At 35.7% G+C, this 25,260-nt stretch overlaps 1 protein-coding gene across 1 annotated transcript in view; it reads left to right on the forward strand.

Moving 5' to 3' along the window:
* Positions 1-14,006: 14,006 nt before the first annotated feature.
* The window catches only part of LOC133851240 (protein SPIRRIG-like), a 34,088-nt gene continuing 22,834 nt past the window's right edge, over positions 14,007-25,260 (forward strand). The window contains exons 1-13 of the mRNA XM_062287570.1: positions 14,007-14,674; positions 16,292-16,361; positions 16,467-16,552; positions 17,656-17,791; positions 17,881-17,937; positions 18,299-18,475; positions 20,332-20,523; positions 20,632-20,697; positions 21,301-21,415; positions 21,610-22,787; positions 23,077-23,776; positions 23,908-24,010; positions 24,113-25,227. Of these exons, the coding sequence (XP_062143554.1) occupies positions 14,472-14,674; positions 16,292-16,361; positions 16,467-16,552; positions 17,656-17,791; positions 17,881-17,937; positions 18,299-18,475; positions 20,332-20,523; positions 20,632-20,697; positions 21,301-21,415; positions 21,610-22,787; positions 23,077-23,776; positions 23,908-24,010; positions 24,113-25,227 (4,198 nt within the window). The 5' untranslated portion in view covers positions 14,007-14,471. The remainder of the gene's footprint in view (positions 14,675-16,291; positions 16,362-16,466; positions 16,553-17,655; positions 17,792-17,880; positions 17,938-18,298; positions 18,476-20,331; positions 20,524-20,631; positions 20,698-21,300; positions 21,416-21,609; positions 22,788-23,076; positions 23,777-23,907; positions 24,011-24,112; positions 25,228-25,260) is intronic.

The following is a 25,260-nucleotide window of genomic DNA, read 5'->3' on the forward strand; positions in this document are numbered from 1 at the left end:
CGCAGTGTCTTACAGATAAACATTGAAGGCATCCGGACGTCAGAGTAACACCGTCCGAACGCTCGGTCAATCAGTATTCAACAAAAAGTCTATTTTCAGAAATCAACACTGTTTGGGAAGTCTCTGCAAACCGTCCGGACGATGTCCAGTAGTTCAGAATATTTCAAAGTTTCGTTCGAACGCAGAAGGGATTTTAGCGAAGACTGTCCGGACTCTCGGTCAAGCTGTCCGAACGTGAACCCGATAAAGATAAAATTATGCTGTTTCTGAAAGGATATCGCAGAAAACTATCCGGACGTGGCTAACTTCCGTCCGCGCTCACCAACCAGAGTCCGAATCTCAGCAGTTTTTGAGGTCTCTTAAAGCCTATAAATATGGGGCTCTAGGCTAGTGTTTTGTACAGAATTCGGTGGTGAATTCCATAGTGCTTTGAGAGGGTGTTTAGGGAGAATCAAAGATCCGCTAGCTCTCAAGTCGGTGCTAGTGTGTGCTCAACTGTTCGTGTAAAGTCTATCTTAGGGGTTGGCCCTAAGATAAAGGAATCCATAAAAAACCCCTTCAGGTGGAAGATCTGGTTGAAAAGCGTTCATATTAGGCTACACGTTAGAGTTAAAGGTATGACTACTGCATAGGGTTATGTGAGTACGAGTGTCTTGTAACTAGCTTTGTTTTTGGATAGTGGATTTCCCAGGTTTGGCTGCCCTGGAGTGGTTTTTTCTCTTCATAGAGTTTCCACTTCATAACAAATATCTTGTCTCATTTAAAATCCGCATTTAAGATATTTGTTTGCACACAAGCACACACTTGGTTTAAATTAGAAGTCAATAAATTATTTTCAATAGTGTTTCAATGTTTGTGGGTATCATTTCTAGCAAACCCTCACAAGACTTCACTCGTCCACTAGGAGTCCTAAGGGTTTAAAATGCTTGTTGCATATGCTAAATACAATCGTCTCTCCCACGAAAGCGGATTTATGTTTCTTGCTTTGAATTTATTTTTCTTTTTTGTTTTGCTAAGGAACTAGCAAAATGTAAGTTTTGGGGTATTTGATGATTGCCAAATATTGTATATTTGGACCCCTTAATTTGCATTTGTTAAACCTTTAGTTTTGTATTTTCTAATGTTTTCGGTTAGTTTTAGTGTTTTAATGTTTTGGAAATCATTGAGAGAAAAATACAATTTTATGTGGAATTTGAAAGAAGCGGAAAAGAATTTCCTTAAGAGCCATGCACTTGGTAGTTTTTCTCAGATGAATATGGCAAGTATGGGGTGACATACAGTGAGTGTATGCACGTGATACTGGCAATAAAGAGGAGACAATGTTTTTTTTAAACTAAAGCATATCATGCAAAGCCATAAAAGGAAATAATTTGGAGAAATAATTGGGAGAGAATAATATGTCCAAAGTCACGTGGTGCAAGTTTGGGGGAGTATATGTTTTGCCCCAAAAACACGTGAGACGTGAGTTATATATAGGTGTTATGCCCCAGAATTTCTCATAGCAAGCAGCTCAAGAATTCTTTCCAAGACAAGAACTGAGCAGCACCCAAGGCACGATTTTCTCCAAGAATAGGCAACACTTTCCACGTAAGGCTACACTTGCCATCTGAACACGGATGCCCATGCAAAGCTGAAGCACCGAAACACAGCTTTTCTCTTAGAAACCAAGCCATGCGTCCCTTCCATATCTGGCAGCTCATCAATTCTTTCCAAGGCAGCAAATAATCCTTAAAGTGTGTGCGGCACCATTCAATATAGAAAGAATTTGTTTTTGACCGAAACACACGGATGCTTCTTTCCACAACAGGGACTGAATCCATGGAAAAATCCCAAAGCAGCAACCGAAGACACGTCTCTTTCCAATTTTTAGCAGCACCGACTTGTAGCTTTTGTTGTTTTCTTTTCTTGTAAAACGTGGACAAGGGGAGACTTAGTGTGGCCGAACCCTAGGGACTTAGTTTATATATATGTGTTTTATTTTCTCTTGTAGAGGGGGAGAGAGTGGGGGCGCAGGCCCTGTTAATGCACAAGCCAAGTCTTTTTCATCCACAATTTTCTTCTTGCAACATTTCCTTTGTAAGTTTTTATTTTTGTTTTTATTTTTATTTTTATTTTTATTTTTATTTTTATTTTTATGTTGTTAATAAAAGTTAGTCTTTTGTCTTTAACCATGAGAGGCTAATTCTTCGACTAAGGTTGAAGAAGAAACCTCACATTTGATGATACTTTCATTCTTGTTATTTTATCTTATGCAATTTCGATATTTATCAAAATATTGTTCAAATCCAATATTCAATTAATTGATTTATGTCTTTTGATTGAATGATTATTTATTAATAGTTGGATATTCAATTTATTTCAACTGATGGATACATCGAATGATTTGGTTGAAAGAGGATATCCATTGTGATTTGTTTGTCAAAACAGATATATTGGATGATTTGATTTCAATTGGGTATTCGTTGTGATTTGTTATTAAATTGGATTCATTGAATGATTTAACATAATTTTTACGAAACCTTGAACAATGAAGATGTCTCAATTGTTTATCGGATGTATGAATAAAATACAAGAATGCGTTATTTGATATGGTGAGGTGGATTCTAAAACCTTAGTGTTTTTTGCTATTAATTGTTTTTTTTTAATTCAATTTTTATTTAGTTTATTATTTTACATGATAAAATCAAAATTCGGAACTAGGTTAATTTTCGCAACACAATTCCCTATGGATTCGATCTCGCACTTACACATACACTATATTGCAAACGATTCGTCCGCTTGCAAGTTAAATAAATTTGCACATCAAATACTTTTGTAAAGGGAAAGGTTAGAACTACATTTTTATTTTATAATAATAATATGAAAGATACAAATAATTTTTTCATGTTTTGTTTACACAATGACTAATTTAATGGTTGGTTAGGACTATCCTATTAACATTGTGAGATAATTATGAAATAAATTGTGTTTTATAGCATTATTATATTTTGTAAATGCAAATTTTGCGAATACGGTTGATAAAATTAATGTGAATTAAAAGGGCTTGTATAGGAAACTTGACAGCCTTCAAATCTGTCATCAAGGGTAGCTCAATCAGTAAGGGACCATGCCTCATGAAACGGAGGTCACTAATTCGAATCTCTCATCTCCCTTTTGTGTGGACATGTTCAAAAAAAAAAAAAAAAAAAAACCTTCAAATTCAACCACCTCAACAAAAGGACACTTACAACACTATGAGATGGAGTTATATATGAATTTATGTTGGCATGCTTGAGACTACTTTCCCTGTCACTATAATTAGCATAGAGGCATGTGGGTTGAAGTAGCTTAATAGCATTCCTCCAAAAGTTGTGTGAAGGGAAAGAAATCAATTTCCATGATGCCCCAAAATATGAAGCTGTGTTTAACGGGGCCTACCTCACCTTCCCTCTATGAGTTTAGTTGGAACTAACTTGGGTCGAAGCTGAATCTAAGCCCAAAAGCTTAACTTCTGAATTGATTAAGTTTATGATATTTTTAAATCAGGGACAATTTTACTTATAATCATTTTTCATTATCTATGAAAAAAATTTACTTAACTTTTAAAAAGTGTCAATTTAAAATATTCATCTTTTAATTTTTTTCAATTTTAATATTCCGTTAAAATTTTTCGTTAAATCTTATAAAATTCTCAAAATATCCCCATTTCTTTTAGGAAAAAAAAAATTGTTAGGATTTAAGTATTGGTTAGAATTTTGAATACATCTTTAAAAAAATTATAATATTTTTTTAAAAAAAAAAATAAACATGGCTATTTTGGAAATTTCAATAGAATTCAACGGAAAATTTTAACGAATTGTTAAAATTAAAAGATTAATACCTTAGATTAAAATGTTTTAAAATTTAAATATATTTTCTTAAAATTGATGAAAAATAAGTGTTATAATTGAAGTCCTCTCTTTAAATCATAATGAGTCATTGGGTGGCGTGGCTTGGTGGAGTAGAAATGTAGAATGGATGGGCGTGCTGAACATTGTAAGCTCTGATTTGACGATTTCCTGCTGTATGAATATGAGTCATTTTTTTTTTTTTATATATAGATATGAATATGAGTCATTGAGTATGAATGATTCTATGCAAATGCAAATGAATTTGAACGCACGTGTCTAATATATCATGTTCATTTGGGTTTCATTTTTATATTCAAATCTTTTTGGTAACTGGTTCAAAGTCAGATGGCTTCATTTGTTATCATTTTTGTTTTTGTTTTTGTTTTTTTCAAAATACTCGATCTTAAAAATATAAAACAATTTAGAATATTTTGACAAAACATGTTTTAAAATTTTGTAGGTGTAAGGACAAACTTTTATTTAATTTTTTTTTTTTTTAAAAAAAAAAAAAAAAAAAAAAAAAACCCCTCAAAATAGAGAGTGACTGTGTGCTCATTCTTAATGGAAAAGGAGACGGGTACCGCGTGCCACCACAACATCCTATAGGCCAAGGGTGGTTATGCGACAATTCCAACCAAAATAAGAGTACGATATAGTCACTTTTATCAATTGTCATGTTTAATAAGCCTACTCAACCAGATCGGGGACAGCCATGCAGTCACTTTTCTCATTTTTTTAGGATGGCCACTCACTTTCTTTTTAAAAAAATATTATATATATATATATATATATATATAAGAAATCAACTTGTTTGTGTTTTTTCAAAATAACTGTTTGAAAAACAGTTATTTTTTCCACTAAAATTCACTTTTTACTCATCCAAAATATTTTTTTACCTTTATATACATCAAAATGCTTTTTTGGAAGAAAAAAAAAAACAAAATATTTTTCAGAAAATACTAATAAACATAGCCTCTATATTTCATTATACAAATTTTATCAAAATTTAACTATTATTTTTAAATTAATAGTTAAGACAATAAACTTTCAAATTTGAAATGTTCTAGGCTTCTAGCTAACAAAATGATCTTTTCAACAAAATAAAAAGAAAATTGAAGTGTTCAAGCCACCAAAAATAGAACAAGTTGGGTGAGAGAGTGATTAAAAAAGAAGTGAAAACTCAGAAAGTCAAGATGAGGAGCTAAGACCCAGTTTCCCTTCAGTCTGCCACTCTCGCTCTTTAACATTTTGAACAATCTTAAAGTGGGGGCCACTTTAACGCGCTTAGCTAAGTGGTGGTGGAGCCCATCCCAAATGTCTTTCGGTTTTTTCCCTTTAGCTTATGCTTTTATAGTTTCCACTTTATACGCGCCTTCACAAACCAACAGCCCACGCGCCTCATTCCTAAATCAACATGAATTCTATCAAAAAAAAAAAAAAGAGATGAAAGTAAGGGTGGACAAATTATCCGATTGTTACCAACCGATCTCCCACCAACTGACACCAAACCGCTTTCGAACACCTACCGCATAAAAAACAAATTGAAATTCGAAATTAAAATTCTATGCCAACTTCAAGTCGAGTCGGTAATCGGTGAATGAATTTTTTAGTTAGTTACCAACCTGACCCAACCCGCCATAAGTAAACGGTGTCGTTTTACCCAAACAAAAAAAAAAAAAATTGACGTCATTTTGCTCCTACTATATAATCATATTTAACATTTTTTCCTTCTTTCTCTTCTCTAAACCCTAACCACCCGCTCCCTACCCTCTCTCTCGTCTCATTGTCTGTGAAGTATGAAGCAAATGAAGCGAAGCAGCCCCACCGCCCCCAGCCACCCGCCCCTACCCATCTCTCTCTCTCTCTCTCTCTCGTCCAATCGTGATGTCGCCTGTGAAGCTGTGAAACAATCCTAGGCCCTCACTCAAATTCACCTCTCGTCATTTTTCTCTCTCTCTCTTGAAGTCTCAACTCTCGGATTCAAACTCAAACTCTCAAAGCCTCACTCAAACTCACCGAAGGTATGCATCAATTTTGGGTTTTCCATTTGTTTTGTACTCCATTGCAAAATTGGGTTTCTTTTTGTTTTCTTTTTTTTCATCTTTGCAGATTTGAGCTTCTGATATGAGGTTTGTAGTTTACGTTGTTCAACTTTTGAATCCATTCCACAAGCAAACATCACTTGTATAATATGATCCCTGTTATTGAGAATAATTTGAGATATATTTGGTTGGTAACTTGGTTGGTACTATCCCTTTCATCGATGGGTCAACATTCATTTCCATTTTCCTGTCATCACCTAGATCTGAGTTGCAGGTTTCATGACAGAGTGATTTCATTTTGTTTCTTGTTAAGCTCTTAATTCCCGCATTACTTATGGTTTGTTTGTTTAGTTGATTAGAAAGCCCACTAGTAATTTGTTACCCGATTACCTGATCGGCTAGTTACCGATTTACCTGAATTATCCAAATTATCCGATAATTTTGAAATTCATTTTTAACAAAAAATAGTTGGGTAATTACTCGAATTACCTGACAATTTTGGGTAGAAAATCGAAACCATCCTATTTCCAACACCGAATTACCCGATACCCAAGCCTAGATTGAAGGACTACAAATATCTACAAAATCATCCTAATTATAAGGTCTTACTATGATAGTATGATACAGGATTATGGCCTATGACTTTGTTTACAGGCAATAAAATGCAATATAATGTTTTAAGTTAGAGCTGACAATTTTTTACACGATCTGTAAATTTGACACTAAATTAAAGGATTAAGATTGAGGGTTTAACTCGTTTAATTAAACTGTTCGGGTTAAGGTTGACCTATATAGTCTAATATCCATATCTCAACTCAACATGACCCAAACTTGATATGCGAACATAAACTGTCACCCATATTTTAAGTACTTGCAAATCAAGGGCCACCCTGGTGATTTTTTGTTTGGTTCAAGTTATTTTTGTTGATAATTAATAAGAATTGATTCAAAGTTTCTTATTATAACATTCTTGACATGATTAGCGTAAGAACTAAAAAAAAAAAAGCAAATCCATCCAAAACTAAAAGAAAAGAAAAAGGAATTAAACTAATTATCATAAGATCATATAATTATTTGTTTCTCAATCGAAAAAGAGAAAAATGGCATTTATCTGTTGGTGTAAACCTCACCTTCCAAAGGCAAGTTGGATAAGCAGAGTCAATGTTAGGAGGTCATTGATTATAACAAGAACCCGATCACGCGATTACATTGGAGAAGTTAACTCATGCCCTATTTGGTTTTAGTGCTTTCAAACAAAACAAATCCGGTCAAATAAAGGACCTAATCTACTATTTTTTATTTGAGAATAAACTAAAAGACCTAATTGCCCTCTGCCACAAAGTCAAACAGAGTTTATCAAAAAATAAAAAATAAAAAATAAAATAATTGGAGCCTGGTGGCTGGTGCAGCATTATGGAGGTCAAATTGTTTAGATTTAGATAAATGACAGCATTAATTTACATGCGTCTGACAAAAGGGAAACATTTGTTTTTTTCAAATGTATCAATATTAATTTTAAAACAAGTAGTATAAATTTCAAATGAAATAGAATAAATATGTTCCGATAAAGCTAGTCACAACTCACAGGCCAATTTGTAATTGCACTGGCACCAAAATGACAAGTTAAGCTGGAGAGATCATTTTGGGTACGTGTACGTATAGCTGTGCTTCTTATACACTCCATATATATTGGAAAAATGAATGAAAAAGACTTCGATTAATTAAAGTACTTGTTAGTTCTTATTGATGTTTGCACTGCGAAATGAGTTGAAAATTTGGGGTCGGTTGTTCACATTAGCAGTTGTATTATTTTGACAGTGTCTGATAAAAAAAAAATAAAGAAAGAAAGAGAGAGAGAAGGACGAGACATAAATAGAGACTCATTCGTACCTAACTTGAGCGGAAAGAAATGCCAAGCAGGAAGCAAGGTGAGAGCACTAATAGTAATTTTAAAAAAAATAAATAAGGAATAAAACTATTTATTTTTACTTTTCTATTTAAAGAGCACCGGCATCCAACCATTTTCTTTAAATTTAAGAAGAAAAAAAATTATAAAAGAAAAAAAATTCACAATAAATTTATTTATATTAATTAAATACTCTTTCTTTACTCTTATTTTATTCTTTTTTCTCATTTCCCCCTTTTTGTCATTTTACTGTTTAATCTATACCAAATATTTACTAACTGCTATACACATTCATACCAGTCTTCATTCCAGGGACAGAGTCAAAAGCTCTTATGGGTAGGGACTAGTAGCCAAAAAAAAAATTTAATAGGGGCTAGTAGGCTAAATTTTTATTTTTTACCCTTTTTTTTTCTTTTTTTAAAAAAAAAATTCCAACCTCATAATTTTTTTTTTTTTTTTAAGAAATTGGGGCAGGGGCAGGGACGGGCTGGGCCAGCCTCCCCTCCCTCCCTCCCTGCTTCATCTTCTTTTCTTTGATTTTATTTATTTATTATCAAATTTTATTTAAACAGCGTTTTGTTAGCTAGCTTTGTTTTGTTTTGTGTGTTCTCTTCTTTCTTTCTTTTTTACTTTTTGTCTATTTCTTAAGCTTGAATAGCGTTGAAATGGGAGCAAAACTCATTCAATGCCCACGAGAAAATCTGACGGTAATCAAGTGAAATGGGGACGCTTGAAAGAGAGAGAGGAGAGAGACGGTTTTTTTTTTTTTTAAAATGATTATATAAACCATTGGATAGCTGTGTAGCTAGCCAATTTAGCTATCAAAGGTTTAGAGAAGATATTGGAAAGCTGATGTGAGTGTTATTTTGGGGAGAAATGTTTGATTACATCTTTTGTTCATCTCTATACAAGGATCAATATGCGGTCTCACATATTCAATTGTGAATTTACAAAAGATATGAGTAAAATAAGGACAGTAGATGGATGTGTATCATATCTTCTTTTTTTTTCAGTGTATGTTGCTAGTGCTATAAATACATTTCATAATAGCTTCTTTTATCTTTTCGTTCTATACAATTAAAATATTATTTCTTCACAAAATTCAACTTCCCTATCTACCCTTACATTTTTTACAAAATCCTAACACAGTTTCCAATGAAAGGTGTTAGGAATTTCCATTCAGACTGGTCCATCTAAAGAATCATGGGCCTTTAAGTCAGTACCGGCCCAAGGAGAATTGGCTGCTGTAAAGTCAAGACAGCAAAAACTCATGGGTAGTCCTATCCTGGGAGATATATAATAAATAGTCATCCCCGTAAAGGTTATTCATGATAATACACAACATGAGGTATATCCTGATTGAGCCTCGAGAATGCAGACATTCCGAGATCGAGAGTCAGATCATTTAGCCAAGGCTCGGGACAAGTATGCATCGGGAACTCAGGTTTAATAAATCTGGTAACAATCCTATTCCCAGTAGAATTGGGACAGGACTCCTAGTCCAAATCTGATCCTTGAAGATCTGGGCCAAATCCTACGTCTTTTAAGAAATCAAAGTCCAAATATAACTCTGATTACACTCCTAAGTTAAGAAGGAGCAGGGAACCTAATTCAGGTTGACTTTTACCTATTTGCCTATAAATATGCTCATACCCTAGGTATAAAAGACAGACTAATTATTTCATGCAAATTGCATTTTTTTTTCTCAGAAGCTAATTTAAGCATCGAAGTGAGATCCTCGAAAAGGTCTCTTAATTTTAGTTGTTTTGCTATATTCTTGAGAAGCGTGAAGAGTATCGAAGAAAGTACAGTTCACACCGTACCGGAAACTGTTCCAACAGTTTGGTACCGTCTGTGGGAACGATTATTTGTTTCTCATAAAAAATATGTCATGGTAATGAACACACATTCTGGAAGCCAAGCCAACTGACAGAGGAGATCCCAGCCAAAGCCGATTATTCAACCCAACCTGGCTACAGAAATTCAAAACAATCCACAGCCTCCACCATTCCCTCCCCCGGGCGGTGGAGACCAGGATTGCATAGCAGCAATGGAAGCCCAAATAAAAGCCCTAACACAACAGAACGCAAAGTTGTTGCTCAAAGCCTTAGGACAATCCCATCCCGAGGTGAAGTGGGATGAACATGAAGAAGAAGAAGAAGAAGAAGAGCGCAATAGCCATACCGATGGCCATGGTTGTTAAGAGGACAATCACAAAGAGGATAATTTCCGGGAGGATAATCACTTGGAACAAAGTAACAAAAGGGTCAACCATCGTGGAGTCCGATGGGAAGATGTAGGAGATCTGAGCAGAATAATTGATGAGTTGGAGAGAAGGTGTACGTACATGGAGATGGAAAGGAGTGACAAAAGCAAATCCATAGTGGTGGACAAAGCACTTATTGGGTATTGACTTACCCTTCACCAGAGAGTTGCAAATTATCGGCTACTCGAGAAGTTCAAGGTACCTCAGATCCTGAGTTATGCTGGAGACGGGGATCCTCTTGATCATTCCTTAAAAGAATAATGGCAAATATTGTGATTTCCATGAACAAACAGATCATTACATCGAGGGGTGCATAGCTCCGAGGTTGTTAATCAAGGAGCTCATAAAAAATGGCAAGTTGGTTCAGTTTTTGGGAGAGCAAAGGAATTAGCCAAGAAATAACAGGCCCCGAAATCGTCGAGACTACCAACCTCGGGATCAGCATGCTCGAGATTATTATCCCCAAAACTGTCCTCAACTAGACAAGATGGATCAGGAAGATGATCCCCGTGAGGATATAAAAAGAAGAGAGGACCGAAGAAGCAAGAGTCCACAACATAAAGAACCGAGGCAACATGAGATTATAGCTGAGATCAGGTACTGAGGACCAATAGGAGTCCTGGGCGAGACTCTACTTTTCGTACTTATATTTTCAAAGAACTAGTTATTTTTTTAACTTAGGTTAATTATAATAAAGACAAAGAGATTCTCCATATTTTTGGAGTATGTATATTATGAATAAAAGAATAGAATTGACTTAAGCATCGGAGCGTTCGAACCCGTTGATGTCACTTCTTTTAGAGGAAGGATGCGGGGAGACAATCCTACAGAGAAAACAAGGATGGGCGAAAACACTAAGGCAAATTCAGGGAGACGACCCTGCAGAAAAAACAAGGAGGCATGGGAGGTTGGATGTAACCATCGGTTTTGCAGGTTAGCAGGTTTTCAGAAGGCATTAGCCATCCCTGGATACAAGGAGACAAACCTACAGAAAAAATAAGAAGCTATGGGGGGTCGGATTTAATCCTCGGGTTTTTCAGTTTTCAGGTTTTCAAAAACTACAAAAGCATCATACAATTTCAGAAAGGAGCCAAGGCTTGAATTTTCCGAGACACAGAATTTCCATTATACGAATATGCATCGAATAAGGAAATTATGGAGTAACTGTTAGGAATAATTCCCATTCAGATCGACCAATCTAAAGAATCATGGGCCTTCAGGTCAGTACTGACTCAAGGAGAATTAACGGCAGTAAAGCCGAGACATCAAGACTCTCGGGTAGTTTTATCTCGGGAGATAGACACTAAGTAGTCATTCTCGTAAAGGCTATTCCCGAGAATACGCAACAGGAGGTATATCCTGATTGAGTCTTGGGAATGCAAACATTCTGAGACTGAGAGTTAGCTCATTTAGCCAAGGCCCAAGACAAGTATATCCTGGGAACTTAGGTCTAATAAATTCGGTAACAGTCCTATTCCTAGTAGAATTGGGATAAGACTCCTAGGTCAAATCTGATCCCTCAAGATCCAGAATCACCTTGAAGATCCGGACAAGATCCTACATCTATTAAGGAATTAGAGTCTAAATAGAATTCTAATTACACTCTTAAGTCAAGAAGGAGTAGTGAATCTAATTCAGGTTGACCTCTACCTCTTTGCCTATAAATAGGTTCATACCCCTAGTTATAAAAGACAGTTTGATTGTTCCATGCATACAACATATTTTTCTCTCAGAAACTAATTTATGCATCTGAGCGAGATCCTCGGAAGGGCTTCTTAATTTTAGTTGTTCCAACAAAAGGCAAAAAGAGGACAGATAAATATTTTATGTTAAAATAATAGATAAGAATGTTAGAGCAATAACAACACTTTCTTTAAATCTCATTCGTTTGTCTAAATGTAGGAAAACTCCTAAAAAACTCACTTGAATCAGACTAAGGGAACCAAAAGCTGTACCCTAAATTCAGGGAAACAAAAATGGTTTCCTTTAAAATTATTTTAATATAAAAAACTTTACAATTCCTCTCTCATTCATTAAGCATTTATTTTGAAACAATATTTAAATAATTTATACTTCCTCTTTTTTTTTTTTGTTCCTTAAAATTTAATTTAAATAATATTTAAATGGTATATGGAAAAAATAAGGGAAGTTATTGTAGAGTGCATTTAAATAGGGAAACAAAAAGTAGTTTAGTTCTATAAATTAAGGAAAAGTTTAAGAAAAACTGCTGATAGTGTTTTAATAAGGAACTTAAATTGTTACCAAATGCACTTGACATACCCAATATTTAGGAAAGTAATAAAAGAAACTGTTGTATCTGACTTTCTATGATTTTTTTAATATTTAAAAAAAACAAAAGGTTGTAAGAAAGCTGCTGTGTACAAATGCTCTGACAAATCTTATAAGTTAGCTAAAAATAAAAAATAAAAAAAATTTAAAAGTTACTCAATTGTTTCTACCATTGAAAGGGTAATTTTTCTTCTTGTGCTTACTTTTAGATTAGGCCTTGTGTCAGTCTCGGCTCCACCTAATACTTTCAGCTTCATGACATTGGGTCTTATTTATAGAGGATAATTTCACAAAAAGGTATTGAATTATATGCCGTTTTGAAATTAGGGCACTAAACTAGCAAATGTTTCAAATTGGGGTATCCAAGTTTTAAAACGTCTCACTTAAGGGTATTTCGTTAGGATTTGCTGTTAAATCTTAACGGAGTACCCAAAATACCCCTAATTTATTTTAAAAAAAAAGGAAAAAAAATGCTACGATCTAGGTATTGGTCAGAATTTAAAAGAATTTGAAAAAATACCAATCCCTGAATCTTTGAAAAATTTTATAATTTATTTTTTTTTTTAAAAATAAACACAAGGGTATTTTGAAATTTTTACAAGATTTACCCTTAAATGAGACGTTTAGAAACTTGGATACTATTATTTAAGACTTTTGCTAGTTCAATACACTTATATCAAAACGACGTATAATTCGATACCCTTCCATGAAATTATTTCTATTTATATACACAGGCGGGCAACACATTTCACCAAATCAGTGTTTCCATTTAATGGAGGCAGACATTTTTGTTTTTTGTTTTTAAATTGGTTATTTAACTCAGGTGTGATAAAATAATTGTAAACTTATTTGAGGATGGAGCAGGCAAAAAAAGAAAAAAAGTGAAATGGTAACAACAAATAAGCCCAAACAGGTACGCAGTAAAGATCTCTCGTGAGCCAAGCTTGCTTTAAGAGCAAGAATACAAAAAGGCTTTCGTAGCTAATTAAATAGACAACTGAAAGCTTGTGCTCGCCTGACAATGCACACAACTATTTATCAAGTTTTGAGTATTGTTTGCCATCTCTAATTCTGCTGGATAACGATAGAAAATTGTCATTCATTTTGTAATAATATATTAATATTATTATTCTTTTTAGTATTAGGTAATAATAAAATAGGATGTGTGTGGCACGACACACCGTGTAAAAGAAAGAGGCCTTCACATGATCATGATCATAAACGATCCAACCATTACACTCGATCTAAATATGTTGCACACATTCATTGCATACCCGATATTAATTTTTCTCTCCTCAATCTTCACTCAGTTGATCTTATTTTCTCTTGTCTCTCACTTTATCTTTGCTTCTTTAAGAGAAATTATCCAACTTAAAATAACGAATCCATTCATCTCATGGACCAAAACTGGTCATTCTTTAAAAAAAAAAAAAAAAAAAAAAAAAATAGTTAAAACCGTGACATCGTGAAACAAAAAATAATAATGTTTATAACATTAGTAATGTACCATTACTCACGTCTAGTGCGTAAGTCTCGAAGCGCCACGTGGAGGACTTCCCACAGTGACGTGGCATAAGAGAGAGAAAGAGAGAGGATATAGAGCGAGAAACAAGGCGCGGTGAGGCCGTCCAAAACCAGGCACAGAGAGAGACGTACAGACAGACACCGAGAGAGAGGCATTTTAATTTCCTTTGCTTTTTCTTTTCTTTCATATCTACGACCTATCTACCAATCTATCTCTATCTCGCCCTTGCTTTGCTTCAGCGAAGCCCACGATTCGGCGTTCCATTTACTTCTCCTCCTCGTTTCTCGGACTCGGGAAAAGAAAAAGAAAAGAGAAAATTCGAAAAAAAAAAAATATTTCGTTGGTAAAGAAAAAACAGACAGATCACGAACACGAAACTCTCAATTCGAAGATCTCGATACTTGCGATAGGCAGCAGCTGATTTCGATCGCTGCTTGGAATACATTAGCAGCTAATTTTTTTTTCTTGTGATTTTTTTGGTTGGATTATGTTTTGAATTTTGGGGGCGTGTGTGGAGCTTGTGGGGGAGATCTTTCGGATCTGGGGACCGGGAAAGGGGTGGGGTTGGGCGCATATGTTTGAGCGATCAAAAGGGAAAACGATGAAATGGGTTTCATTGCTTAAGGACATCAAAGAGAAGGTCGGTCTAACTCAGTCTTCGTCTGCTGCCGCCACTGCCTCTGCTTCTTCATCTCCTTCTTCCGCTCCCTCGTCGGCTCGCGATCGCAATGCTCCTTCTTCAACTCGTTGGCAGGACTCCTCTTCGTCTCCCGCGAGGTTCGATACTGATACTGTGTTTTCATTAGTTTCAGGAGATGAAAAATATTTGCTTTTGTTGAAATGGCGTGTGGGTGGTGCTGCATTGACTTAATTGTGTTGAATTTGATGTGGGTTTATTCTGGTACTGGGTTTCGGGCTCAAATGGAGAATTGGGCAGGTTTTAAGATTTATAATTAATGATGGGAGCAATTTGTTTTTCCTAAGTTTAGCTTGTGGAATGATGTTGGCGTAGTCAATGTTGGTCGTTGTGATTGTTTCCGAGTAGGGAAGCTCTTTTTGAGTGCTTGTTGACTAGAGCATAGGAGTTTGGTGCTTGATGAACCCCGCTGAATAGATACGTAGATTTGTTTTCCTTAGTTTTTTGGAGTTTGATATAGGTCCCGTTAATGCTACGGTGTTCAATTTATGATGTTGCACTCCCTTTGATGGCGCCCAAATGGTCGTTGTAGGGAGCAGTAGTATTCTTTTGGATGAAAGGTAGCTGGTTGGTTCATATCCTGTCTGTTTTTATAGTTGATAACACTGACATTTCGTGCTGTGCTGGTAGGTAATGACTACATTCGATGATTTCATTCTTTTAACTTCCAACTCAAGAAACTTCTGCTCCAAGTTTTTTCTGATTACATAGGCTAATTCTGCATTGTTGGTAGGTTAAAAGGGAACTGATTTTCAAGAAGATTGATTTTACTTATCAAAGAAAAACTTTATCCTGGTAGTGTTTTCACACCATCTAAAGCCAATATTTTTCAGTTGTCTTTTGGTTAGGGATCAATCAGTGACACTTTTCTTCAAATGAAATTTCTTTTAGATATGGGGTCTCTAGGTTAGATGTTAACCATTTATCACCATGGCTTGGGATCATATGTCAATAATTGATAAGTTTGAAACTCATCCGCTAAAATGGTGTTGCTTGAGTTTGGGGTAACGGACTCATTGGGGTCATTTGGCCAAAAAGGAAATGCATTCCATCCAAGAAAAATCATTTCATTAACCACTATCAAATTTACTTTGGAATAATCCGTGCTTCAGATAGTGTGAAGATTATTTCAAGTGTTTAGGGTGGCTTATTATCAGGTTTTAGCCAGAATGTTTCACCATCTGTGTGTCTGACGACATAGTATATTATCATATATATAAAAAATATATATGTATATTAAAATAGGCCATCTAATCATAAGCTTATACTTGTCCAGTTGTTTTTATTACTGTTCATCCATTATTACAGTGAACATAATTCATAAGATGTGACTTTTAGTTGTCTATGCTGTTCATTTGTAATTTCTGGCTGTTAGATTTACACTAAACTTAATATCATGATATTCGGGTATGTGGGGTGCCATTATGTCCACTTTTCACTTCTTCAATCTAGTTAAAGTATGGATTGAAGGAAGCAAAAGGTGATCAAAAGTGTAGCTATTACCTAATAATATTTTTGATGGCTTATTACTTATCAAATTTTTTTTTTTTGATGGCTTATTATTTTTAGATCTGCTTTCAAACTCAAGGATGACCTTTTTTATATCTATGAAAGCAGAGGCAAATATAATATCCTTGATACTCCTTCTGATTGCTTGCTGTTAAGTCCAATGATGATCCTTTTTCCTGTGAAAGCAGAGATAAACATGAATTGGAGTTGGACTTCAAGAGATACTGGGAAGAGTTCCGGTCATCCAGCTCGGAAAAGGTTCTTGCTTGTTTACTTGTACTTCTGCTACTCTTTTATGTACCATCGTTCCAGCCTTACTTGAACACAAATCATTCATTAATGGCTTTTTTGTCATCCATGCAGGAGAAAGAAGTGGCCTTGAATTTGACTGTAGATGTATTTTGTAGATTAGTGAAGCAGCATACTAATGTAGCTCAGTTACTTACCATGTATGCACAGAGTTCCTCCTTATCCAATTTGCTATAACTCAGCATTCTTTTATGTAATCTTATAGTTCCATAAGATGGTCGCTGCTGCATGCTAGGTTCACTTTGGAATAGAGTTACAGGTTATTTACATAATTTTTCTATCAAAAGGACAGATTCGATTGTTGATTAATAATTAGTAGTGACATATGGTCATGTTTCATGTGTAACTAATGGTATTTGGTGCCTTTGGTTTTGGTAAGTCTCAGTATTTGGCGCTACTGGCGCCAAAACTGTTCTGCTATAGGAACATTGATACTCTTATGGACTTATGCTCTTAATACACTTAAGAGTTTCTCTCTCTCTCTCTCTCTCTCTCTCTCTCTCTCTCTTCATTATTCCTTTTTGTTTTATTTGTTTCTTATATCTTGCATAGATGGGTGGCATCCCCTTGGTGTTATTTGAATTCATTTTCAATTAATATTTGGGAGATATTTTCTTGTTGTTATAGGGTGAGTGACTTTCCTTTTACTGCCCCAATGGAAAATTTTATATATCCATGCATTCACTGTTAGAACTTGTTCTACTAGTCATTAAAGTTTTGATTATTTTCCCACTTTGATTGATGTTCTTGTTGCTATTATTATCCTAATCTTTGAGCTTTTTTTTTTTTGTTCCCGTGGTAAGCTATGTTTCTATTTGTCAGTGGGAACTGTTTACCTCATGCATTTTCTTTTTCTTTTCCTTCATTTTATCAGTACCCTCATACATTTTCTTCTAATTGTCACATAGGTGTTAATTTAGTGTTACCTTTCATCGTATATTTTCTTTTATCCGATCCAGTCATGGCACTCATGTACTGTCCAGTATGAAGTTTCTTAGTTTATACGGTTGATCTCTTACATACTTTCTTCACCAATAAAAAAAAAATATTTCCATGAACCTACAATGGATTTTGGTTTAATTCTGTGGGATATAGTCTGTAATTTTGAGTGTTCATGTGAAAAGTGCATCTTATTGCTTGTTTTCAAGTAACTGAACAGCTGTGGGGCTCTCTGTGGTGATTACTTGGAGTTTTTTTGATGTTGAGCTTGTTGACTAACTTTGAAAGTTTGGATGAATCACAGGTTAGTTGAAACACACATTTTCTCTTTTGTTGTGGGAAGAGCATTTGTAACAGATATTGAGAAGTTGAAAATCAGCAGCAAAACAAGGTCTTTGGATGTAGTTAAAGTGTTAAAGTTTTTTTCAGAAGTCACAAAGGTTTGCCTGTCATATGTCTGTGTCAGAATGTTGATTATTTTTCCCCGTTATTGGTTGTTGGGACTCATATTTTGCACATTTCTGCGCAGGATGGAATCAGTCCTGGTTCAAATTTGTTATCTGCGATTGAGATCCTTGTATCTGGGGTATATTTTCTTAATCTTTAGTAGATTAAGTGAATCATTGTTTCCAAGGTTTTACTTTCAATTTGTTTGGTGTCTTATATATCTAGTTTGAAACATTCTTTGTGTTCTGTCTTGTTAGATATTGTAGTCTGTAATGATTTTCTCTTAGTCCTTCAAATTGATCAGTATGCAATGATTAGCTGAACCTAATGGGATTGGTTTTCTGTAACTATGATTACTCAACTAACAATGTAAATGCTACATTGTACAGCCCATGAGGTGGCTTATCTCTTCATTTGTGAAATGAAGAGATGTGCATGTGACTATGCATCCCTACATCATGTCTATTCATTAACTTTTAGCGCAATTTTCATCATTGCAGCCTGTTGATAAACAGTCTCTCCTCGATTCGGGCATATTTTGCTGTCTCATTCATATTCTCAATGCCCTTCTGAATCCTTATGAGACCAGTCAAAGGCAAAAAGCTAATGATCACGAAGAAGTATTGCTAGCAAGAAAAGATTATGATGGTGATGTTGGGCAAGCCCGCCGGCTTGAGGTCTCTCTCTCTCTCTCTCTCCATACACTCCATGTATATACACACATATGCACATGTACACACACACACACACACACACACACATGTATATACATGTATATTTTGCTTAAAGAAACTACCATGTTATTGGTACATTGAAGATCATCCAACATCCCATGAATCTCATTAAATTAATGAAGTTAAGAAAAAATCAGCTCATGACGATGAGTTTAAACTTTTCATCTAAACTTCCAATTTATGACTGTCTGTTATTTGGACCATTGATGAAGTCTAATACAGGTTAATTAATTATATTAGAATCACCATTTCTAATTGAATATTTGCACTCGGCCATAAATAAGACCTATTAAATAATAGCTTCTAATCATTAATCTAACCGTGAGATAACAGCTCTGAAGGGAACGTAATGAACCTAAGCAACATTACAAGTCTTGGCTACACACACACACACACACACATCTTAAAACTTTTTTTTTTTTTTTTTTTTTTTTTTAAGTAATTGACCCTAAGGGGAGGGGAAAGGGGAAATTCGAAATAATGACCTCCGCTTCATGAGGCGTGACATAGTTTTCATGGGCTTCATTGTGCTTTTATCAAATAAATCAGTATTATTTTGGAAGAGGAAACCTTTTGTCTTAGTGAGTGGGGCGTTTTATGTTAAATTATTGCTTTATGTAATGAGGACAATGGCATACTTTTGGGACTCTGACCTAGTTATGATGCCTTTGACACTATTTTGGTGCATGAAATGATCTTGAAACACTGTGAATCAGGCATGATTGGCACCTGACTTGTTTGATGGCATTCGTGTTTGTGCAATTAATGTGCGAGAAAAAAATGTTAAAATAAATTGCATTTAATACCTACTTTCGAGCATCAGTATTTTTGATTGCTTGGGCGTGCCATGTTGTGCTTCTAAATTATGGGCTACTGCTTAGCCCTAGGTGTTTCTAAAAGTGAGCAGGTTCTTGGGTAACCTCATTAGCAATCGAGGACTTGGTCTTTCCTAAATAAAGTACTTGCAAGAGCTATATCCTCTCTTTATCTTCAACAGATGATTTGGTATCCATGCTTCTGTTTCTTTTTCAAAAATTAAGTAGCTGAAAAATGTGCCTTTCACTAATCTGGGGGCGCACTTTGCTTTGTATCACCAATTTATTTCACTAACTTAGTGTACAATGATTTGTTTCCCTAATTTTATAGCATGGGTAGAATCAAATCGCTTCCTTAAATTTTTGCCAATTACTAGATCCAGTGAAAAATGGGAAACTTCAATTGGTGAGATATAACATTTGGAAATTATAACTCAGGAGGAGCAAAAGTTATTACTTCTTATAACTTAGTACTTGAGTTGATCTGTGGCGAAAAGAACTTGCAGACCTGGAATCCTTGCTGAAAAAACGATATTTTTCCTGCTAAACTATTACATTCTTTGCTTTGATTAACAAACTTTTGATTCTTCTTTTAACTTAATAGTTGGGTGTATCTCTTGTATACTTCTTTTATACTTGGGTTGTGCCTTTTGCGCTTTTCTATAAATTGCGATTATTAAAAAAATGGTTGGTTAATACTTTTTTGAGTTTGCAGTTGTATTAACATCTTCGTACTGGCTCATGACTAAAACCTGCTTGCATGTTATTACTTAGTCCTTTTGCAAGTGTCTTAAGTTCAATCCTATTAAGCATGAACTTTACTAACTGCTGAATAACTAGGACCTTGCCAAAGGTAGCGACCATGCACCTTGATTCTTTATAATTTGGGTTTTAGTCTTGCTGTATTAGTCATGATGTTTATCCATGTGGAACTTGTAATGGTAGAAATTTGGTACGCAATTTTACTAATCCTTATTCATGCAGGTAGAGGGAAGTGTTGTGCATATTATGAAAGCATTGGCAAGCCATCCTTCATCAGCACAGAGTTTGATTGAAGATGATTCGCTTCAGTTGCTCTTTCAGGTGGTTGCCAATGGGTCTTTGATAGTCTTTGCTAGATACAAGGAAGGTCTTGTTCCTCTGCACAGCATACAGCTTCATAGACATGCTATGCAGGTAAATGAACAGTATGTGTCCTGCTATATGTCTTCATAGAAAGATTATCAACACCAAGAATATATTGTTACTTGAACATATTATTGTTATTTTTCGCTTATTTAACAGATACTTGGTCTACTTATGGTCAATGACAATGGAAGCACAGCCAAATATATTCGCAAGCATCATCTGGTATGCCATTATTGCTAATATTCTTGATGGCATTTATTGGAGTGAAAAGTTGTGGGACTCAACTGAACTTGTCTCTTTAGTTCACCTCTACATTTTTAATGGAACTATTTTTTTTACCGTATTTTGGATGATGTGAAATCACTGGTGTACAATCCCCCCCCCCCCCCCCCCCCCCCAATCCCCAAAATGGGTTCTGTGAGTTTGTGCATTTAGGTCTGAAATTCGTGTTATTGTATTTACAGATTGCTTTAAAGCTCATAATTGTTTTTCGGGAAGGCAACGAGTTACATTTTCAAATTTACTATCATTACACTAACAGGAAAATTTCGAAAATAAACCAACTTTTCTATGGTTATTCTAGTGTATCTTCTATTAGTGTTTTTCTAAATTTTGTTTGTTTTGTGACATTTTTTCGGAATGCAATGTGTGCCTCATACACTACCGACACAATGGAGTTCTGACACTTTTTTCTGCTAAATTTTTCTTAGCTTCTTTCAACCAGGAATTTTATTATTTTCTTGATTCATATTTATGATTATTTGATAGGAGTCTTTTCATCTTTATGGACTATGTCAGCTGCTCATATGCTTTTCCTATGTGCAGATAAAAGTTCTTTTAATGGCCGTTAAAGATTTCAATCCTGACAGTGGCGATTCTGCCTATACTATGGGCATTGTGGACTTGTTACTTGAATGTGTGGAATTGTCATATAAACCTGGTAATTGACACATTGTGTATCCTTTATTGCTTGCATAAGAGCAATTCATAAGGATTCTGATAATATATCAACAGTACTTTGGCCTTACAATCTGACCTATTGTCTTTTGGCTTGTTTGGTATCTATAACTTTTACAGCTATAACTTTGTGTGGTGTTATGTGCTGGTGCTGATTTGATACAATTTGATTTGTAGAGGCTCGTGGTGTCAGGCTCAGAGAAGATATACATAATGCCCATGGTTATCAGTTCCTTGTTCAGTTTGCCTTAACTCTTTCCCAAATGCCGGAAAGTCAGGGCTTTCAGTCCATTTATTCCCAGTCTTCTGACCAAAATTGTGCTTCAGATGGTTCTACTGCAGTGTATCAAGTAGAAAGACTGGATTCCACAGGAAAAGAGGATCCCTCGCCCCAACATCTTTCACTTACGCTGTCTAGGTTGCTTGATGTTCTTGTTAATTTAGCTCAAACTGGCCCATTGGAACATACGGGATCTTTTGGTGGCAAAGGTTCCAAGTCTTCTCTTACTAAGACTGGTAGCCATAGCAGAAGTCGTACATTATCTTCTGACCGCATTGCTGACGAAGTTTGGGACAAGGACAATAATAAAGTTAAAGACCTTGAAGCAGTCCAGATGTTGCAAGACATTTTCCTCAAAGCAGACAGCAGGGAAGTGCAGGAAGAAGTGTTAAATAGAATGTTTAAAATATTCTCAAGTGATCTTGAAAACTACAAGCTGTGTCAGCAGTTACGTACTGTTCCACTTTTTATCCTAAATATGGCAGGTTTTCCTCCATCTTTCCAAGAGATAATCTTGAAAATTCTTGAATATGCTGTGACTGTTGTGAATTGCGTTCCTGAGCAAGAACTACTTTCACTTTGCTGCTTATTACAGCAACCAATAACTTCAGAATTAAAGCACACCATACTCGCCTTTTTTGTAAAGCTCTTATCCTTTGACCACCAGTACAAAAAAGTCTTGCGAGAAGTTGGTGTACTGGAAGTTCTGTTAGATGATTTGAAGCAGCATAAGTATCTCTTGGGTCCAGACCAACATAATGGTAACCTTAATCAATTGGAGAGAAAATCCAGCTCAAGCAGCTTCAAGAAACATTTGGATAGTAAGGATGTCATTATTACTTCACCCAAGCTAATGGAATCGGGTTCTGGGAAGTATCCTATTTTTGAAGTTGAGGGTACAATTTCTGTTGCATGGGATTGTATGGTCTCTTTATTAAAGAAAGCTGAAGCCAATCAAGCATCATTCCGTTCAGCTAATGGTGTAACAACTGTTCTTCCTTTTCTGGTGTCTAATATACATCGTCCAGGAGTTCTGAGGATATTGTCATGTTTGATCATTGAAGATGTAACACAGGTTCGTGACCATCTTGATTTTACACTGTTTGATGGGTTCAAATTTGGATAGATTTACTTGTAAGAGTTATGCGTATTTACCCATGAAAGTCTTTCTTTATTCATATATGTTGTTTTTTCCAATGAATGTGGTGGCCTCAAGAGAAGGTTCAAATAATACAATGTTGACTGTTGCAATCTCTCATTTTCTTGTGTAAATTATAAGTCACATGTTTGTGCTTTTATTTTGTGCCCAATATCATCAAAATTTTACCAAGTTCTAATTTTTACCAGGTTCGCATTTTTACCAGGTTCATCCTGAAGAATTAGGTGCAGTTGTTGAAATTCTAAAAAGTGGAATGGTCACCAGTGTTTTGGGATCTCAATACAGGCTTCATAATGATGCAAAATGTGACACTATGGGAGCCTTGTGGCGTATTCTGGGAGTTAATAATTCTGCTCAGAGGGTCTTTGGTGAAGCGACTGGGTTTTCTCTTCTACTTACCACACTCCATAGTTTCCAAAGTGATGGAGAGCACACAGATCAATCTGCTTTAGAGGTTTACGTCAAGGTTTTTATGTACTTACTGCGGGTTATGACTTCTGGAGTTTGTGATAATGCTGTTAATAGAACAAAGTTGCATACAATTATATCATCCCAAACTTTCTTTGATCTTCTAGCTGAGTCTGGCTTACTTTGTGTGGAGTGTGAAAAGCAAGTCATACAGTTGTTGCTGGAACTAGCACTTGAAATTGTGCTTCCACCATTCCTGGCATCAGAGAATGCTACATCATCTGATATTCTGGAAAACGAGTCATCTAGCTTTCTTTTAATGACTCCATCAGGTTCATTTCATCCTGCTAAAGAAAGAGTCTACAATGCTGGTGCTGTTAGAGTTCTTATCCGTTCATTGTTGCTCTTTACTCCCAAGGTGCAGCTGGAAGTGCTAAGCCTCATTGAGAGGCTTGCTCGCGCTGGCTCCTTCAATCAGGAAACCCTTACCTCCGTAGGTGCGAAATAGATCATTTAGTGTGTGTGTGTGTGTGTATATATATATATATATATATATTATTTTTTTTTTCCCTGTTTTGCTTGAATAGTGACCAGTGTTCTTTTTGTTTGCTTTGTCTAATGTATCTAGGTTGTGTTGAACTTTTACTGGAGACAATTTACCCCTTTCTTTTGGGCTCCTCTCCATTGCTTTCTTATGCTTTGAAGATTGTGGAAGTTCTTGGGGCATATAGGTAAGAATTGTGGTCATGTTGAGACATTATTGTATCAGCCTGTCCCTATTTGTATTATTTGGCCTTATTTTTGAATAACAAGGTTTGTACTTTTGGTGATAGATTATCTGTATCAGAGCTTCGAATGCTTATTAGATATGTTCTACAACTGAGACTGAAGAATTCTGGTCATGTACTTGTTGACATGATGGAGAAATTGATTCTCATGGAAGACATGGCCTCGGAAAATGTTTCTCTGGCACCGTTTGTGGAGATGGACTTGAGCAAGAATGGCCATGCTTCTATTCAGGTTTCTCTTGGGGAAAGATCATGGCCACCAGCTGCTGGTTATTCATTTGTCTGCTGGTTTCAGTTTCGAAATTTCTTGAAATCACAAGTAAAGGATACAGAACCTTCCAGAACTGGCCCTTCTAAGAGGAGGACAGGCTCTACGACACATCAACTTGAGCGGCATATTCTCCGGGTATTTTCTGTTGGTGCAGCTAATAATGAAAGCACATTTTATGCTGAACTTTATCTTCAGGAGGATGGTGTTCTAACCCTTGCAACAAGCAATTCTTGCTCCTTGTCGTTTTCTGGATTAGAACTTGAGGAAGGCAGGTGGCATCACCTTGCAGTTGTTCATAACAAACCAAATGCTCTTGCTGGGCTATTCCAAGCTAGTGTTGCTTATGTGTATCTTAATGGAAAGATGAGACACACAGGAAAACTAGGATACTCTCCATCACCAGTTGGAAAACCTTTGCAAGTAACCATTGGGACTCCGGTTACTTGTGCAAGAGTTAGTGACTTGACCTGGAAACTCCGCTCGTGCTATCTTTTTGAGGAGGTGCTCACACCAGGTTGCATTTGTTTCATGTACATTCTTGGTAGAGGATATAGAGGGCTCTTCCAAGACACAGATCTTCTGCAGTTTGTCCCAAACCAGGCTTGTAGGGGTGGTAGTATGGCCATCTTAGATTCGTTAGAGGCTGACTTGACTTTGGCTTCAAATATACAGAGGCTTGATAGTGCTAGCAAGCAAGGAGAGTCCAAAGCAGATGGCAGCGGGATTGTTTGGGATTTGGAGAGAATAGGAAACCTATCTTTACAGCTCTCAGGAAAGAAACTCATATTTGCATTTGATGGGACATGTACCGAATCTGTTCGAGCATCAGGGACTATGTCAATGCTCAATCTAGTTGATCCTATGTCAGCAGCTGCTTCTCCTATTGGGGGTAAGTGACCTATCCAATTCACTCTTCACATCA

Source organism: Alnus glutinosa, chromosome 12 (genome assembly GCF_958979055.1).
Source record: "Alnus glutinosa chromosome 12, dhAlnGlut1.1, whole genome shotgun sequence".
Classification (NCBI taxonomy): domain Eukaryota; kingdom Viridiplantae; phylum Streptophyta; class Magnoliopsida; order Fagales; family Betulaceae; genus Alnus; species Alnus glutinosa.